The sequence below is a fragment of the Solanum dulcamara genome, chromosome 5, assembly GCF_947179165.1.
Source record: "Solanum dulcamara chromosome 5, daSolDulc1.2, whole genome shotgun sequence".
In the NCBI taxonomy this organism is placed as follows: Eukaryota; Viridiplantae; Streptophyta; class Magnoliopsida; order Solanales; family Solanaceae; genus Solanum; species Solanum dulcamara.
In genome coordinates, this window is record NC_077241.1 from 79,523,476 (window position 1) to 79,542,573 (window position 19,098).

General features: G+C 33.2%; 3 protein-coding genes across 4 annotated transcripts; 1 reads left to right on the top strand and 2 right to left on the bottom strand.

Moving 5' to 3' along the window:
• The first annotated feature begins 1,787 nt into the window (after positions 1–1,787).
• LOC129890216 (uncharacterized) lies at positions 1,788–7,824 on the top strand. The gene is given in 14 exon segments (XM_055965781.1): positions 1,788–2,036; positions 2,586–2,851; positions 2,996–3,069; positions 3,187–3,281; positions 4,082–4,179; positions 4,431–4,514; positions 5,799–5,879; positions 5,994–6,077; positions 6,168–6,263; positions 6,504–6,588; positions 6,591–6,632; positions 6,635–6,653; positions 6,730–6,818; positions 6,935–7,824. Coding segments are annotated over 14 exon segments (1,578 nt in total). The 5' UTR covers positions 1,788–1,906; the 3' UTR covers positions 7,270–7,824.
• Positions 7,825–9,051: 1,227 nt separating this feature from the next.
• On the bottom strand, positions 9,052–10,453 carry LOC129890215 (MYB-like transcription factor 4). Its single transcript, XM_055965780.1, has 2 exons — positions 10,246–10,453; positions 9,052–9,849 (listed from the first exon to the last, which is right to left on the bottom strand). The coding sequence occupies exons 1-2, from the start codon at positions 10,376–10,378 to the stop codon at positions 9,137–9,139; spliced, it is 846 nt and encodes a 281-aa protein (XP_055821755.1). The 5' UTR covers positions 10,379–10,453; the 3' UTR covers positions 9,052–9,136.
• Positions 10,454–13,341: 2,888 nt separating this feature from the next.
• Positions 13,342–18,560, bottom strand: LOC129890213 (uncharacterized). Of its 2 annotated transcripts, none has more exons than XM_055965779.1 (8): positions 18,141–18,560; positions 16,545–17,740; positions 16,342–16,432; positions 16,079–16,236; positions 15,939–15,990; positions 14,390–14,469; positions 14,204–14,297; positions 13,342–14,100 (listed from the first exon to the last, which is right to left on the bottom strand). In XM_055965779.1, the coding sequence occupies exons 2-8, from the start codon at positions 17,715–17,717 to the stop codon at positions 13,562–13,564; spliced, it is 2,187 nt and encodes a 728-aa protein (XP_055821754.1). In that variant the 5' UTR covers positions 17,718–17,740; positions 18,141–18,560; the 3' UTR covers positions 13,342–13,561. The 2 variants fall into 2 exon arrangements, with proteins under 2 accessions (XP_055821754.1, XP_055821753.1); XM_055965778.1 differs by having other exon boundaries at positions 16,545–17,746.
• Between the last annotated feature and the right edge of the window lie 538 nt (positions 18,561–19,098).

Below are 19,098 nucleotides of genomic sequence, written 5' to 3' on the forward strand. Positions count from 1 at the left end.
TTTGCCTCTCAATTGTTAGGAGGTCTAGACCTACCAATTAAATGGACACGTATAGGATTTATACATACATTTTTGAACAGTCGATTCATATATTCAAACATGACCTTGAAATAATTCATTATTCAATCGGTTCAAATTGTGTCTCATAAATTAAAGAAAAAAAAGAAATAATATTTTTTTTTATTTGTAAAAATAGCCCTTTTTTCAAGAATGGATGTTTGGAAATGGTGGACCTAATTTTACCACCCTTTAACCTAACAAGTTGATAGCAACCTCATCTTGTGCAATAATAAAACCAGTTTCTCTTCCACTTAAAGTGCCCCCTTCTCTGTATATATTTTTTCATAATTATGTTTGGATTCCACCACCATATATTGTCTCAAAATTTGTATGGTGGAACATATTGTACCCCTCTCAAATTTAATTTATTTAAATTGGGGGAAAAGGTAAATTTCGTTTGATATGATGTTTCCTTGTGTGTGTTGGAAAGATATATAGACTTTATTTTTTATGTCCCTTTTTATCTTAATCGTTAATGACTAGCTAATTAACCTAACGCATAATGGAAGTTGATGTCATTTTTCTTTAACTGAAAATTGGTGGACTTGCTATCGGTGAATCCTGTTGAACCAATAGCCCACACTTTAGTTTCACCCCCTATTCAATTAAATTATTCAGGACTTGAACAAGAAATTTTACTTTTGGAGTAAATCATTGTTCCTATGGTGTCCAACTAAGCGAGAGAATTTCACAATTTAGTAGAATTTCTTTCGTTTTATAGATAAAGAATAGTATATTCAAGTGAGAATTGACTTTCATTGTATAATTTTTTCTTTCAAATAGATTGGTCATTAGTTTTTGTGCTTTTACAATCGAATTTATGTCTAATGAGGCATAAGTTCTTTTAAGGACAAATATCATGTAAGACATAACTTGTGAAATGTTATGATACAAAATTATAAATTTATATCCTATATATTTTTTTTGGTTACGAGGGGCAACCGATATAGACTAACACAAAAAAGGTGCAAAAGTGAAAATGGGTAGCCTTGAAATGGGCTCTAGTAACTACTCCGGTAAAAAGAATTAAGCTAATTAGCCGTCCATTCAATTGATTAAACTAAAAATAGAAGGCGTATATATAATATGTGTAATTCATGTGTATAATCAATGTATAAATTGTGTATACCAACTAGAAAAATTAAGGAAAAATTACTTGATTGAGTGCTTTTTAAAAATTAATTACTGATTTTAAAGATATTTTTTATTTATTATCATTTATAGCAATACATAACAATATTATGATAAATTTTCACTTGTATTAAAAGTGAATTATGCATACAATATAAGTGTATTATAAGTGTTTTAAAATATATATTATGTTTGTATAGTAAGAAACCAACATAATGTATTATAAGTCTATTAAAGTATGTGATAAATGTATTATCCATCTATAAAACTTGTATTATATATGTTTTATAAATAGTTCTCTGCAATATGTATTAAAACTGTATTATAAGTGTTCAGTACATTTTTTTTTATTGCTATAGATGATAAATATTTTCTTAATATTGTATATTTATGTAAGTTTCCCAAAAATTAAACAGTAAATATGTCCAACTATTTATGTGAAGATCTCTAACTGTAATGGGCTTCCATTTCAAAGAGAATGGATCGGATGAGTTTTATGGACTGTGCTTTATTTTGGGCTTTCCTGATCGGCCCAAATCCTTTACCATAGGCCCATTTCAACCCAACACAGGCAACAGCAAGAATCTACTGCAAATGGAAGATAGTAAACTTCTCAATGGCAGACTTTAAACCCTACCATGCAGTGTGAAAATTCCCAATTCGCCCCTTCTTAGCTACCGGAATCTCGCCGGAAACTTTGAGGAGCCACCAGAAAATGGCGTCAATAGTATCAGAAACCGTTCCGAAGTTCACCGTGGAAGCTCTCAAATCCGCAGCTAAACAATCTGAACGTTGCCATATTGTTCCTATCCGTCTTCGTAGAGCTATCAAAAAGTATCTCCGAGGTAAAATTACAGCCCTTTTTCATGTTCTATACATGTTTATTTGAACATTGATTTCGTTAGAATGTGCCCGTTTAGAGTTTTTGGCTGAAATATTAACTTAAGTATTGTAATTCATTCTTAAAATATCACCTTTTAGCATATATGATCCTTCAAGCATGTAAAAGTTGAATACTCTTTGTAATTAACCGAAAAATTAGCTGCTTTCAGCTGCCCTGTTCCATTCTTTTCTAATATAGAGGTCATTCTTAGTCAACTTTGTCATATTGAAAACATTGCTAAGTACAGCTCTTTTTCTGTTGTTTCCATACCATCTCTTGTTTTACATTAGCTACTTCGCTTCAAATATTTGTCCTTTTTTCTATTGAGATGAACTATTTGTTGTTTGCATTCTTTGTGTTTTTGTATGTCTGAGGAGACGAGAAGGCTTGTTTTGCAATTGTCTGTATATGTGAATGCTAAGGGAAACTTGATAGATGTTGACTGATTGATGCAATTCCATTTGATCTCGCTCTAAAGTTTTGTATTTCGGTTTGATCTTATCTATTACAGAGCAAGAGGAGCCACATATGAAGAGAAAAGTGTTGAGATTATCAGAATCATTCAGCCAAATAAAGGAAGTGAATTTGATGCTTCCAACCTCCACATCTAAGGAGCTTTTTGAAGATCCTCTCAAGTCTGTTGATTGTTCGCAGCGGTGGAAAATCAAAAGTGCCTATGGTGACATTGGCCTTAAGTATAGGGATGATGAAACACTTGCCTATGTGGCGACCCGTATGCCTGCTGTCTACTCTGCTCTTTATAGAGTCCTTAGTGAGGTAAAGAAATTTTACATTCTATTGAAATCCCTTGCAGAATTCCTATGGTGTTCCGTGTCTCAGAATTTTTCGGAATTTGGGTTTTGAAAAATGAATGTAGATTTTGGTTGCTAAAAGTGAGTGCTTTAATGTGATTTTCTTTAGGTACGCAGAAGATCGCCTGGTTTTTCACCTGCTAAGGTGTTGGATTTTGGGGCTGGGACTGGTTCCGCATTTTGGTTAGAAGATTTGATATTTTGTTGTTTATTTGATTTTGTTGGTTAATTATCATTCCCATGTGTTAATTTTTGTTAGATCCTTTTGTTAGATAAGTGTTGAATTGTGTGGTTATGCAGGGCAGTTAGAGAAGTGTGGCCACGGTCATTGAGTAGAATTAATTTGGTAGAGCCATCACAGTCCATGCAGCGTGCCGGACAGAGCCTTATTAAAGGTACATACATTCTGGTTGCCTATGGACTCTTTTTGGTCTGGAAAAATCTTAGACTTTTAGTATGTGTTTTCGAATCCTAATTAGTAGTTATGGCTACTTCGCTGATCAGCTCGTTCAATTTTCTGAGTCACTGGCTTAGGTGGAAGTGTGTTTGTAATTGTGCTCTAATTGCTGTGAAAATATAAAGGAGATGAAGTCTATGCTTCTCACACAATGTAAATTAAGTCTCTGTATTATGTCTTATAAATTTCTGCATAAAGCAGATTCAACTTTAAGCGATTATGCCATACCATGTATGGTTAGTGATGTTATGAAGTTCTGGCCTTGCAAATTTTCTTATCAGAGGACAGATTTTCAACAACATTTTGTATGCTTTGAGCTTTTGGGAAGTGCATCTTGATATGAATGAAATTGGATGAGCTTCATAAACTACAATCTTGATATGAATGAAATTGGATGAGCTTCATAAACTACAATCCGAGATGTCATATCTTGGAGTCATTTGTTGTTGTCCCTGGGACATAATTGCTGCATGATAAGGTAGTGGCCAGTTACTGTTTTTGTACAACCAAAGAGTATCTAAGCAAGTGGTTTAGGATCGCTTCATATTGCTTTACGTTACCTTTTCAAAGAATAAAAAGGATTGTTTTCACATTGGTCTCCAACAGTTTTCACTGCTTTAGTTTTGATGTGTTAAAACCTATTACCTGTTCGCATATATTTTTGTTACTATTATACTGCTGTAATTAGAAAATATGAGGCTGATAAAAATGGCGAAATATATCCTGTAATTGCTGCAGGTCTTAAAAATTTGCCACTCATTCAAAGTTATGGAAGTATTCAAGCACTCTCTCAGGATGTCAAAAAGAGTGACAGACAACATGATCTTGTGATTGCTGTAAGTACAATCTTATTGTGGTGTCAGCTCCTGAAATTTGTGTAAGGAATTTCCCCAGTTTTTCGTATTTCTTTTGCATCCTCTGAATGCTCTCATTATAATACTTTATCACTTCATGTATGAAAATGGCATAATTTTGTTGTGTTTTATTTTTCATTTACTAGGATATGTAGATGCTGTCCTCTAGTAGATCCATATTGATTTGTGAATATTTTTGGTGCTGATATGTTTTCAACTTTGTTTGACCGAAGTCGTATGTACTTGGAGAAATTCCATCTCTGAAGGACAGAATCACGGTTGTACGCCAGCTTTGGGAACAGACAGGAGATGTTCTGGTATGTGTTAAAATCTATTCCTAAGCTTTATATTACCTGATTCAACATATTCCATACATTATTGATGATTTGAAGATTTAGGGGAAGGTGAGAAGTTATGCTTTATTACTTTAGAAGTTCCTGTTATTTCCAGGAATCAGAATATTTACAAGCGTGCATATGAATGACTCTACCACCTAAATGCTAAGCTTCAAGCACTAAGTGGAGCTGAGACGCTCTCCTGCCATCAAAGTTTATCCAACAAAACTTAGCTTTTCATGAAGTTTAAAATGCTAACATTTGTGTGTTATGTTAAGTAGTAGTAGAAGAAACTATGAAAGTAATAACTAATAAATTTGTATCAATTCTAAATATGATTAGTCAGATGAAGTTGATGAATTCTTAAAATTGGTGAAAACCATATGAAATAATATACTTGTTAGAATTCTGTAAAGTATTTGATGCATCCTGGGATGAGAAGCATGTCATACAAATTTGACACGAGAAGGATGTATAAAGCGCAAATCATATAAAGCCTTCATTGCTGTAGGATTTGATTTTTTTAATTCAATCAGAAAACTCTCATAGCTTCTCAAATATGAAGTTCTTCCTCCAACTTCTGCAGATTATGATAATACGCACACATATCTCTCTTGTAAATTAATGCTTATCAAGTGAAGATACTCCTCTATAGTACAGCCTGAGAAATGTGAGCACTGGTTACCGAGCGATTCCACAGAAGAACGTGTGCCATAATTGGTGACTGTTTCTTATTGTAATATGCTCTAGTATGTCTTTCTCTGTGAAGGACAATGAGGGTCAGGACACAGACAGTAAAATTACTGTCATAATTTCTAATGGTCATACAGTTTAAATAACAATAGACTTCACAAGAGGGAGAAAAAGGAAAAAGTAAATGAGGAGCTGCATGCCTAAAGATAGAGACAACTGTGTAAAAGAATCATATCCAGGTACTCATCAAAAACAATCGATAACTGAATGAGTGAGGCAGAGGAGATGGTTGTTGCTCGTGTAGAAGTTTTTGCATGCTATTGGTGTAGTTACTGCTCAATTTGCCGGTTCAAGTGTTACCATACTGATAGCATGATCATGACATTGGAATATTTTTTATGACCCTAATTCCTTTTTGAAGGTGGCCTACATTTCCTTAATGCTGAAGAATACAAATTACTAATCCTACAAATAAAAAAGATAATCTCACTTACACGGCTATTTATATAGAACATTTTCTATTTGTAAGAAAAATAAATGTTATTTCCCCTCTAATAATGTGCTGTTGAGCAGGTCTTGGTAGAACCAGGAACACCACAAGGATCTAATATTATATCTCAAATGCGGTCTCATATTTTATGGATGGAGAAAAGGGTAAAACTCACTTTTCGGGATTTGCTTGGATGGATGGAGGGGTCTGGTTTGTTCCAAGTTGGTATGTGAATTCTTAATGATCTTTTTGCTTTGTTCTTAAATGTCAATTTCTAGAGAAGCCGCAAACTAAAAAGTGCATCTGGCAAAGACTCTAAAGCATTGACGACACTAAAGAATGGGGCATATATAGTTGCTCCGGTAAGTGTTTTAAGTTTATGATTTAATGGATTAAAAATAGATTGGACCAAGTTTTCTGTCTGAATTGATTTATTCTTTTTTATTTTGCAGTGTCCACATGATGGACGTTGTCCTTTGGATAACACTGGAAAATATTGTCATTTTGTTCAACGCTTGCAAAGGACAACATCGCAACGTGCCTACAAGGTTTGCCTCACATTCCTTGCCCTCCTACATGAGCTCTTTGAATTTGATAGTCTCTTCTTACCCCCTCAAATCTCACATAGGGTATTCTACTGTAAGTTCCCAGCTAAGAAATTGATCTTGGTGGCAATATAATCATCATTATTGTTTTCTTCTGCGGTTCTTGAGTGAACTTGCCTTTTTCCCTTCTCTATACTTGGGTATAAATCATGTTTTTCTGACTCTGATGCCATTGTTTGGTAGCGGTCGAAAGGAGAGCCTCTACGTGGCTTTGAAGATGAAAAGTTTTGCTTCATCGCTTTTAGACGAGGAGAGCGGCCAAGGCAAGTGTTCAAGAATACGGAATGCCAATGGTTAAATTATTTTTAGCTTGTTAATCATTACCATTGTGAAGTGAAATTTCAATTGCTTTTTTCGTATTCACCACCTTCATGTAACCTCTATTGAACTGATTTCTTGTTTCAAGTAGAGAGCCTTGGCCACTGGATAGTATGAAGTTTGAGACATTGAAGGAGCAGCATGCCAGAAGAAATCCAGAGGATTTAGAGATTGATTATGGTATTTGCTATCAGTATTAAATCTCAGTTTTGCTTTGCCATATAAAAGCTTTTACATTTATCTAGTACCTGCTGTTAACACATTACAAAGTAGTGACATTTCTCCTTTTATTTCAGAGGACCAATTCATCTCAGAAGATGAGGATGTTCAAGATGAAGAAGACCATATCTCATATGATTCCGATGCTACAGAAACAGATGCCATTACTGAAAATGATGATAGGGAGGAAGAAGGTGAAGAAACGGCCCATGCCGATCTTGGTGGTGGTTGGGGAAGAATCATATACAGTCCTCTACGAAGGGGTAAGCGGATTGAAATGGATGTTTGTCGATCAATGAATCGAGAAGGCAGTGAAGGGTCGTTTGACCGGATTGTTATTACAAAGAGCAAAAACCCAACATTGCATCATCAGGCAAGAAGATCGCTCTGGGGCGACTTATGGCCCTTCTAAATTTTGTTAGAAAAATGGCACTCAAGGCTTTTGGTCTATCAGTAAGAGCCTTACTAGTAAGACCACGAGTTCAAATCTTGCCACAAACAAAATAGTAAGACCACTTGACTGTAAGGAAAGGGGTTTAGCGAGACAGGAAGCCTCCATCGAAGAGAAACTGGGAGACCACGAGTTCAAATCTTGCCACAAACAAAAGGCTGGTATTCAAGTGCAGAAGAGTGGAGGGGCACGTCTATTATCCATCGAGTCTCAAACTATGCGACACTTGCCCTCGTTATCAAAGAAACTATTTTTGTTAGGAAAAATCTTTAAAGTGTAGTTTCTTTTGTCCTTAATCTAATAGATGTATTTTCATGTGTACCTATTTTCTGAAAAAAGAGAAGTGAAGTCAGATGGTTATTCTGTAATGACAGACGATAAGATTGTGCCAAATGGCTGAAAAAGTAAAGTTACTGTGTACATGTGAATCACATGTCCCTTTTTCATAATTTTGGTAATGAATAAAGGTGAATCATCACGTGCCAGCATAGAAGAATGGCTCCACACTTTTGTATATTGACTTGTGATGTGTAATAATTTTGCTCATGTGTTTGATAGAATGTATAAGAAAAGAAATAAATATGGTGTATTAATAATACATGTATTAATTATGATAAATTAATATAGGCATAAATATGGTGAAGAGGATGTAGAAAACGTTTGGAGGGATAATTATATTTTTAATCATGTTAATATATGCATTAAAACATTTTGCAGTACTAATACTATAAATTTTTATGTATTAATTATATATACCTTAATATCAAATAAAGTTTTGAAAAAAATCTATCAAATTAATACACAAAGTTAATGTATTTGTTTTTTTAATGCACTCTACCAAATAATCTCATAGAGGATTTGTTTTTAATGAAGAAAGGAACCAAACATCAGTATCAAATGCAGTTGAAGGACAATTTTTTCTGTCTCCTTCTTTGTATATATTTGTTCCTTATGTACTTGTCACCATCGTGTTTAATTTCTTTTGGTTTCTTCTTCATAAGAGAAATTTAAAATTGGTTTAGGTAAATTATTAATATCATGTGATAATTGTTAATCATTTGTCTAGAATATTATTTAGAATAGTATTTTCTATTTATATATTGAGCACAAAAAAAATAATTAAGAAACTTACTTATTTTTCTAAAAAAATATTTTGCATAAAAATGTCTTCGTTGTGGCTGCTCTTTTATGAACACACGTTTTATTCAATTTTGTACCAATATTTATCCTACATGATATTCCTATGTAACTTTTTTGAGAATTTCCACCTTACTATGTGACCAACAACTTTTTTAAATAATAATGTTTGCGTTTCAAACGAAATGAATTCTCCTCGTTGCTTTATTTAAGTTTAATTAACTTATATCATTACATATTACGAGAATTCATGAATTGATAAGTTTTATACTGGTTACCTTTAACTCTTTCTTTTCCAATCTTGAGATAGATAATATGAACAACGTCACACAAGCAAACTTATTTCATAACTTTTGAAAAAGAACCAAATTTATGAATTGTATTACATGTGTCAGATATTTTTTTTTTAGTTTTACCATTACTAGCTACAATACTTTCGAGATGTTACCTTGAAATATTAAAAAGGTCCTTTGCAATTTCATTTGACAGATTCTCCAACAGAAATCTTATCTTTTTTATCATCAATAAACAACATGTTCCTTAGCAAAATTGAGCCAAAAACTAAAAAACAAACAAACTATAGTAGTAGAAACTATACTAATATACATTTGTAGAAAGAGTTCATCTGAATTAGTCAGAACAATAATTATTTTTTTTAAGAAAAAAAAAACTATCCATACTGAAACTTACATTAACAATTTTGCTCCTTTTGATCTTCTTGAATTTCAGAAAGAAGTAGAAGATATTCTTCATAAACTTTCTCCACCATATTATCATTTATTTCAACTAAGCATTTGTTTGAAAAATTGTAGCTTTCTCCCATAAGAAATTCATCACAAAATCCATCCCCATTAAGTAATTCACCAAACTCTAAGTCCCTTGGAAGTAATTTGACCTCATTTTCCTTTTCTTTTCCAACATCTTCTTCTTCAAAATTACTATTTGAGGAACAAGTAGTAGTACTCAATGTAACATTTTCAAAACTTTTGTCCCTACAAATCACACAAGAAATCCTTATGGGCTTTGGTGCAAATACTTTGATCTTTTCAACTTGTACAATTTGACCCTTAGAGTTTTCATTCTTGCTCTTCTTCCGCTCCTTTTTTCTTGATTTCCCCTTTTCGGGTTGTTTTCTCGATTCCTTTTTGTTGAAATTCTTGTGGGGTTTTGGTTCAATTCCGGCATTTTTGAGCTTCTTGATTAAATGTGTGTTCCAATAATTCTTGATTTCATTATCTGTTCGACCAGGTAATCGTCCGGCAATTAGTGACCAACGATTACCCAAAAGTGAATGTAATCTCACTATAAGATCTTCTTCATCTTCACTAAAATTTCCTCTTTTAATCCCTGGCTTCAAATAGTTCACCCATCTTAGCCTACAACTTTTCCCACACCTAAGCAATCCTGAAATATTTTTCATAAAATAGATGTACTTGTAAGTACGTATGACACGGCAAAAGTTATTTTTCATAAAAAAAAAATTGTTTATAGAAAGTCAGTAGTCAATCATTAACGAGCAATTAGAAGAAAATTTCACTAACAAGTTCATGAACTAAACATACATATTAAAGAAGACAATAAAATTTAATATTTATTATATATACATTAAAAAAAATATCTAAGTATTAGATTAGCTCTTACATTAATTTTTTCAAGCGTAATTAAAGAAGTCATTTTTCGTATTTTGATGAAAAATTTTGGGTAATCAAGTATTGGAAAATGACTTTCTTATATAAAAAAAACAAACTAAAATAACTTACATCGTACCAAACATGTTTTAAATCGAAAAAGAGAAATTACCAGCATTTTTAGGCAAAGATCTCCATTGGCCTTCACCATATTGGTTGATATAATTAATAAGTAATGAATCTTCTTTAGTAGACCATGGACCTTTACGTAATCCCTCTTTAGCACAACATGGTGCTCTCCCCATTTTTCTCTCTCTATTTTTTTTATAGTAAATTTTCAGAACAGAGAGAACTAAGAAGAAGTAAAGATGGGTTGAAGAGGTAGGGGGCAAGAATTAGGAGAAAGGTAGTGATCCTTTATTATATAATACTCATTGTATCGGAATGTTGTTTGATTTGATACGAAGTTTTTTAAAAAAAATTATGATTTAAAATAAGTTATAGATGTTTGTAGGATTATAAATTATTTTATTTATGATAAAATAAATATTTTAAAATTAAATTATTTATTAAATATAAAATTGTATTATTTTTGAAATTGATTAAAAAAAAAGTATGACACATAAATTAGGATGGAAGGAGTAATATATAATAAGGAGTCGTTTGGTTACTAGGATTAGGATACTGATTTCGGTTTAAATTTGATACACTCAATTCTTTTTAATTTGTTTGTTCTACTTTTTTTTTAGTCCATTTCAAAGAAATTGTTTTTTTTTTCCTTTTCTGAAAACTTTTAAATTTCAACTTTTGAAAGGGCACATATAAGATTATAAAATTTAAAAATATTTTAATATATTCTACGTGTCAAATCACAAGATTATAAAATTAATTGAAATTTTCTACCGAGGTGCTAGTATTTTTTAATCTCATATAGGATGTGAGATTTTTATTATTATTTTTGGTTGTTTAGGATGTTCCCTGCTTCATCCTTAATCATAAGTCTCGAGTTCGAGTTTTGCATATGAAATTTTTTTTGTTGAAAATATAACCTCCGAATGAATTCTGCAGTGCGCAATTTAAATTTAGCTAGAGCTCGGCTCCGAATAGGGGGGAAATTAAAAAAAAAAAAAAAAGGTTGCCAAGTCTTTCTAGTTGTTCCTTTTCAATTGGTTATTTATATTTCCCTTCCGAAAAGTAATTTTTGGGAACATACATTCATTATCATGTCGTACACCTTTTTTTAATATTTTTTTATATAGATTGTGAAAGCCAAAAATTGTCTATTATATAATATAAAAAAAGCTAATAAATTTATCTACGTTTTACGTAATGATTAAAAAAAATATAACTTAATAAATACTGTCATATAAAAATAATAATTATCTATTGAACAAACACCTTTTCATAACTTCAACATATATCATTATAATATTATTTATAATAGGTGAAGTAAAAGTATTTTTAAACATCATATTTCAATTATTCGCTTTCTTATATGAAAGATAATGTTTGAATTAATAAAAAACCATTTTGGAATCAAATGAAATATTGATTTGAAAATTTAGATAAATTGAATAATATCACATAAATTGAATCGGTGATAGAATATATATTGTCACGTAAAAATAATGAACGTAGTTGTTAAAACACAGAATTTGATCCACTGTAAAATATTATAATTGGGCAATTATTATTATATTTTATTTTTTTATTTTATTTTTAAAAAAAGGACAATTCGATCTGCTATTTCTTGGACTCTTGGTCTTTCCATTTGCCAACAAGTCCATTATTTACAAGAAAAAAGGTCCACTCCAGTACACAAAATTCATCCACGTGCATACATGTGCTATTATTAAACAAAAAAAACATATTAGTACAAAAAACCTTTAACCAGTGTAAAAAAAAGAAAAATTTAACCTAGTCCAATGTTTGTGGACAGACAAAATTAGTACACGAAGAATGCGACGTACCAATGTATCGGATTATTAATACTATTATTTAAAAAATGGAGACCATTGATAGGTAATTGACACATTCATGACAGAGAGCGGATCGATGAGAACGAATTAAAAGAGATGAACTACTAATGACAAGTTTTTAGACACACGATATTTTAGGTAATTCAGGGAAAGAGTAAAATAAAATATTATTTATTTAAATTTAATGATGCTGTAGTTTAAGGGCTATTATATATATGAGAACATTTTAGCCAAAATTGAATAATACAAGAAATGAGTTTGGATCGTGACAAATATTATATCAAAGTTGAACTCCGATAGTCGGATGGTAGGGATTGACGAGGGTTTATCAAAGAGTCACGAATTAGCAGATTTCTAGAGAATGATTGAACGTTATTTCACGTGTCGTATGCGCGCTCTTGGGCTTGATTTTGGTGTAGCCCAAGAAACCAACAATGTGTGAGCGTTGTGGAGTCAAAGCAAATAATATGTTTCATAAGCTTGGATTGTACATATAATTTCTCACTGCGAAGTTTCTCATTGGTTTATTCATACCAGATGGAACCCTGATGACACATTATGGACTAACAAAAATGTGTAGTATAGGTAGGTCAGGGAAATATTGTTTTTTTTTTGTAATTTTTGAATCTGTAAGATGACTAGATCCAGTCTATGAATATACTATAATATATATATAGAGAGAATCGTAATAACTCATGTGACCGTGTCTTTTTAAAAAAATATTGAGCCAAATTAAAATATGTAGACAAACGTACACATACAATAATTTGGATACTGATATGAGGAAGTGTGGACAATATAAAATTATGGATCAGTGAGAATTATATAGGAAGAAGTTTTGGACTCTTTCCATGTGAGGAAATAGCCAAAAAAAATTCCGCTAATAATCGTAACGTTCGCTCTTTGCATCGTTAGCCGCTTTTCAGTATTTTCTGTCTGAGTCACGCTTTCCACCTCATCCCAACGCTATAGTGTTCTGCGAGACTACCTATAAATGTTCTAGGGAGAATGTCTTCTTTCTTACTTGCCCACTATTTGGATGATTGTTTATTTCATAATGTCTCGTATTGTATCGTACTAAATTGTTTTAAGAAATAAAATATTTGGATAAATTATATCGTTCTCTGTCAATGCATAATGTTACACATTTATAATTTGAATGATAAACATAAAAAAAATAAGGTGCGAGATAGAGCTATTGTAAAAAAGTAGAATAAATAACAGAATAAAATTATTAAATAATAAGTAATTAAGAAGAAAAAATACTAAAATAACAACAAAATCACACTAAATTAATCGTTATACGTGACTTTTCATCATTATATTACCACATTTAATTCAAACAAATAAAAGAATATATATGTATATTCTTGTATGAAAGTGACCAATATATGCCACTTCCAATCCTATACTAGTAACCTATAAACAGTAGGATCTCTTTCCCTTTGAACGACTTTGGTAACAAAGCATAAAGCGAATTTGATCATAATTTACAAACAAATACAGATTTCAAAAACAAATGGGTAATCCATAGTTGAGAAATGTTCTAATACATCCATCCAATCCAGCAGTGACAACCACAAGACCCCACAGATGAGGAGAGCTCAATGCACCTTGCCAGGCATTTTTCAAGAACTTGTACTCAGACTTGCATATCGAGGGGAAGACGGTTACTGGACTCGAAGAATTAGGCAGTTTCTCCTCTGGCCATGTCGCGGAGCCCTTAGATACAGAGTCTACCAAAAATGCACGCCCCAGGGAGAAACAATCCAAAGTCTTTGGCAGTGAGTTCCTGTTGACATTGCCGTTTTCTAAAACACTTCTAGGTAGCGTTCCTGGATTTGTGTTGAAGCCGGACCAAGGTATGGCAACTGATGCATTGTTGGAAAAGAAACTCTCTGATGACCGGACTTTTTTCAGTTTGTTTGTTGTCCGGCCATGGTCAGTGTAGTTCCAGATATGTACATTTGAATCCTCAGTAACTGTGAGAATGTGTTTCCCGTCTGAGGTGAAAGATGCAGGAAATTGGTTCCCCGAATTTCGAATTCCTGGACATGCAGCAGCAAACAATACTGTCAGAATACAACTCTTACATCTCATTGGCAACCAGTTTGGCGCCAAACAGATTTCACATTAAGGTATCAGACACACCTTTGAATTTGCAGATGATATTGGATCTACAAAGTATTCTAACTTGCGAGTCGGCAGAAGTTACCATGACTTTGCTAGAGTCGCTTGGGCAGTACTGCATGAAGTTCACATCAGTTCTTAAGCACATAAAAATAAACAATAAGCCCGAGTTCTTCTAATGAAATAAAATTGAAAGCAAATGGTTACCTGAAATCCAGTTATTCTCTTGCGAGCAAGCTTCTTCTTTCCTGGAAGGCAAACTTGTGAGCCCATCTGCAATTGATTACCTAACCCAAAGTAATGATAGTACAATGTCAATTGCCAGCAAGAGTACATTACAAGCGGAAAATATTATTAAACTATCACCAGGACTCCATAAAGAAAGAAAAAAGAGTGAAGAAGTCATGGAAATAATACATCTACCATGGCACAACTGCCTCAAGAAAAATTTATCACAGAAGCAAAACCTCTAGGCAAACCATAATCACTTTTCAGTGATGAAGTGAATATTTTCGCATCCGTTTGACAATGCTAGAGAGCACACTGGAAGGATCATAGAAGTTGATCTTTGATGGGTCCAGCTCTAACAACTACCCTCTTTCAACAGTAAGGAGACCAAGATCGTTACAGTGTGAATTTTTGGCAACCTTTGTCAGATACAGAGATTTCACACTCTTTCTTTACTATGAAGCATGTTGATCATTTTTTACTGAAAATCCCAATATGTTTCTCTTTCTTTCTTAAGCAGCAACTGCAATATTGAGATCATAACTTGCAAAATGTGATGATGAAATATTCAGAGAATACATTAATTACATGAAATCAGGTTATTAAGTATCCTTTTGGAATAAGTTAAATAGCAATTAATTCCTTTAAGCACAAGCATTTCAGGTTTGCTCCAAGAATTTGATTCATAATTCTCCCATAGCACACATAACAATGCATGTTGCCATTAACATTTCCGTAAGTTCACCATACTATTAACTTGACTCTTTTAAAAGTTCCCTTGAATTCAAGCCCAATATCAGGCAATAAGAAAACAACTTTCAACTCACTCAGCTGTCGAACCCATGTCAAAAGCTACCAGATGTAAATTAGAAACGAAGAACCAACATACTAACAGGACCATAGTCTTGCCTAAACTTACGGAAAAAACACCAAACTCTTTTCTAGCTAATATAGAAAATATCAGCGCTAAACTATTCCTTCATATACAACTTTTTCACCAACAATGAACTGCACAGTACTAAAGAAAGAAACCTTCACTGTGCTTATCTATAGCAATTATAGATTAGGGTTGGAAGTGCCACCCTCAACAATGTAAGTGGGTGGAGAGAGAGCACAATTGACTAAATTCAAGAAAATCCAGAGATCATTTTATGTGTATGATTATCTACCTAGCCCAACCACTTACCCCCAACCCCATATTTTATTCGTATATCATAGCACACCATCACCAGAAAGAGATAAATTGCCATTATAATATACCCCCAGAAGAAATGGTTCCTATCATCCTTTTGCCCTCACCTCAAAAAGGGGACGGGCAAAGAGGGGGTGAAATATGAGAGAATGAACGTGCTAAACAATGAACTTAACTCGCCTCATAAAACACAAAGATAGGTGTATCATAAAACACAAAGATAAGTGTATCATAAACACAAAACACAGAGATTTTGTTAGTTTATTAGACATAGGAATGAGGCCCTATCAGCTTGAGAGAGAAAAAAGAGAAGGTACAAGAAATATGCATCCGTACCTACTACATCATAAAAACGACAATTGCCATCCATGGATCCAACAACGCCCCCCTGGATCAATTAAAAGAAACAAATCAACAAAAGTCCATTGAAAGATGCAGCACAATATTTGAAAAGTGTAACAGCAACGCAATCAAACCTTTCCATCAGGACAATAACAAACAGCAGTCACTATTTCTTTTACATCAGTCCAATCAATTACTCGGCAACCATGTACCTCCCAGAGACGTATTTTCCCATCTATTGAACCACTAATGAAAAGGTTATCATCTGTTGGATTGAATTCTACACTAGTGACTGCATATAGAACACAACATTGACATATTGTTAACATGATCATTTACCAACTAATAGATTATTGAAAGTACTTTAAATAAGGAGTAACCATACACTCAAGCTCACCATAGGTATTATGTGAATAAACGCCAAGGCATTGATCTTGCCCCACTTTCCAGAGACGAGCTGTTTTATCAACTGAAGATGACAGCAGATACTGCAGAAAATGATGTCCATTACCAGAATTACACTCTGTTCACATTGAAAAATATTCCAAGTGGTGACAAAGGGCAGTTAGTGTAATTGAGCAACAAAGATATTATACTAACCCCATTTCTGGACCATGAAAGGGCCAAGACCTCACCCCTGTGTCCATGGAACTCATGCAATGGCTTCTCCAATATCCGGAAAATCTTCGGTGGGAGAACGACACAAGCTGATTCTGGCGATTTCCTCATCATTTTTGACGCACTAATTTTCTCTTTGTTGTCATTCAAAGAAGCTATTTTTGATGTATGAGTCAATGAGAAGTATAAACAAGAGGAGTCCCTATCATGTGCATTCAGGTTGGTTGGAATTTCATCTGCAATCACCCTCCAAATGCGTACCGTGCCATCTTTGCCAGCACTTGCTAGATACTGGCCACAAGGACTAAACTTCATTGTTGAAATTGAGCCCTCATGTGCTAGGAATTCTTGCCCTGTGTAAAGTGAGGACAGTTCTTTTGACTCCTTACCATATGTGTGGACCCGAATGCTCTGAATGTTAGTACCTGTCTTTAAATTGGAAAGATTGCCCTTTACTTTGTCCCCCATTGACTTCACCTTATTATGGATCGCAACAGTTAGCTTTTGAAGCCAACTTCTTTTAGTTTTTGTCTTAGCATCAACAGTATCAATTCCATCCGGCACCCTCCGCAGATATTTCTGAACCAAGGGCGATGGTCCAAGAGTTCTATGGAACTCTTCAGCAGTGAACAACTTATTTGAACCTACTTCACGTACTTGGCTAAGCATACCTTCCTGACTAAATTCATCCACAACAAACTCTACTCCGTCGTCCAAATTCCTAATTTTCCGATGCAATCTTACTTCTCTTGCACCAACCTCATCCAATTCCGAACCTTCATTAGATTGGAAAGACTGAGAAGACCGACCTGAGAAACAGCTGTCTTGAGAATCTGAATTCGCCAGCACAGTTTCACCACCATTCCTAATTCGATCAATGCTCATCTTTCCGTCATCAGCAGTTACATCACCCTGTTCTTGTCCATCAGCTCTGCCCCAATTCAAATTCGAACCTATCCACTTCAAAAATCTATCACGACGTTCATCAACACTTTCTGGATCCTTATTCCAAAAGTCATATCCTAAAACACACTCGTCAACCCAATTCCGACCACACGTCTCGTTGCAATCAGAACCCAAATCAGAAACAGAAGTAATCTCTTCACGGCTATCAAAGAAACATTCTTCTTCAAACTCGCTATAAGTCCCCATCATCCTTTGAACTCAAACTACAAAAACTAATCCTTAAAAAAAAATGAAAAATAAAATCAGAAACATCCATTTAACAAACACAATCAATCAACCAAACTAATGAGGTTTGACAAGATATCAACTTTCCTCATAATTTAACTATTTTCAAGAAAATTGAATTCCCAATCAAATCAAATAAGAAAAACAGCTCAAAAACCAAACACAATTCTTCTATACAAACAAAAGAAATCTCAAAAATCGACAAAGATAAGCATCACAATTACTCCAACATAAGATCTTGTAAAGACTAAAAAGTGATAAACCCATAATCACAAGTGCTTGAATAATTCATCAAAAATATGAAAAGGGGTTCATAATATACAATCAAGAAATAGTAAAAAACAAAAAATCACCATTTTTAGCGATTAAAGACGAGATTTTTCATACCTGAACTGCCATGAAATTATGAAAAAGAACCCCAGAAAAATCGGTTCACCGGAAGGCTGATCTACTGTTAACATCCACCGGAAAAAAATCAAGACTGAGCACAAAATTTGGAACAAACCCAAACAATCCCTAACAATAAAATTAGAAAAAAAAAAAGTCCTGAAGAAATCGATTCCGGAAAAAATGAGTCGTTTATTGTTCTCTCTTACTATTTTTGGCTTTTCCACTGTATATAATATAATTATAATTATTAGTTGACAGTTTTAACCCCAAAATTGATGTGTCCGTTCAACTAACTGTCGTGACCCCGTTTCAATTTTTTTATATGACATAGTTTGATCCGGCCATCAGGATAAGTATCACCCTCGATGAGTAGAAGGGTGCGATGGTCGCTGCAAAACCTTGGTCGAGCCGCTGTTGGTGTAGATTTTGGTTGAAGTAACAAATATTCTAATTTGTTCCATTTTATTTTAACTTATCTCAATTAAATTTGATCCATCCTAAATTTATAGCTATTTTTAATAGTTTAGTGGCATATTTGAATAAATAATATAATGTTTTTGTAATTATAATCATCGTCGGTATAACCATAAAAAAATAATTAAAAAAACGTGAGCCATTATTAAAATATTATAAAATTGATGATTCTCACTATAAATTTGATCACCGGATCGTGCTAATTCCATACGAATTAGTATTGAGAAGCATGTGTCGATCACTCCTGCAATGACACCAAAAATAACTCTAAAACTTGTTTTTATTATTAAGAGTCAAAAATAAATTTTAAAAGTTGATAGTATTATTTTTAGAACGAACTAAAATAGAAATGTAGATATAAATTAAAATTTAAAATGGAGGAAGTATAATATTTCGTTAGTATCCTAATGGATGCATAGAACATGGGGGATATATCTACTGTATTAATTTTTACTCGAATTTTGTATGTATTATAACCAAA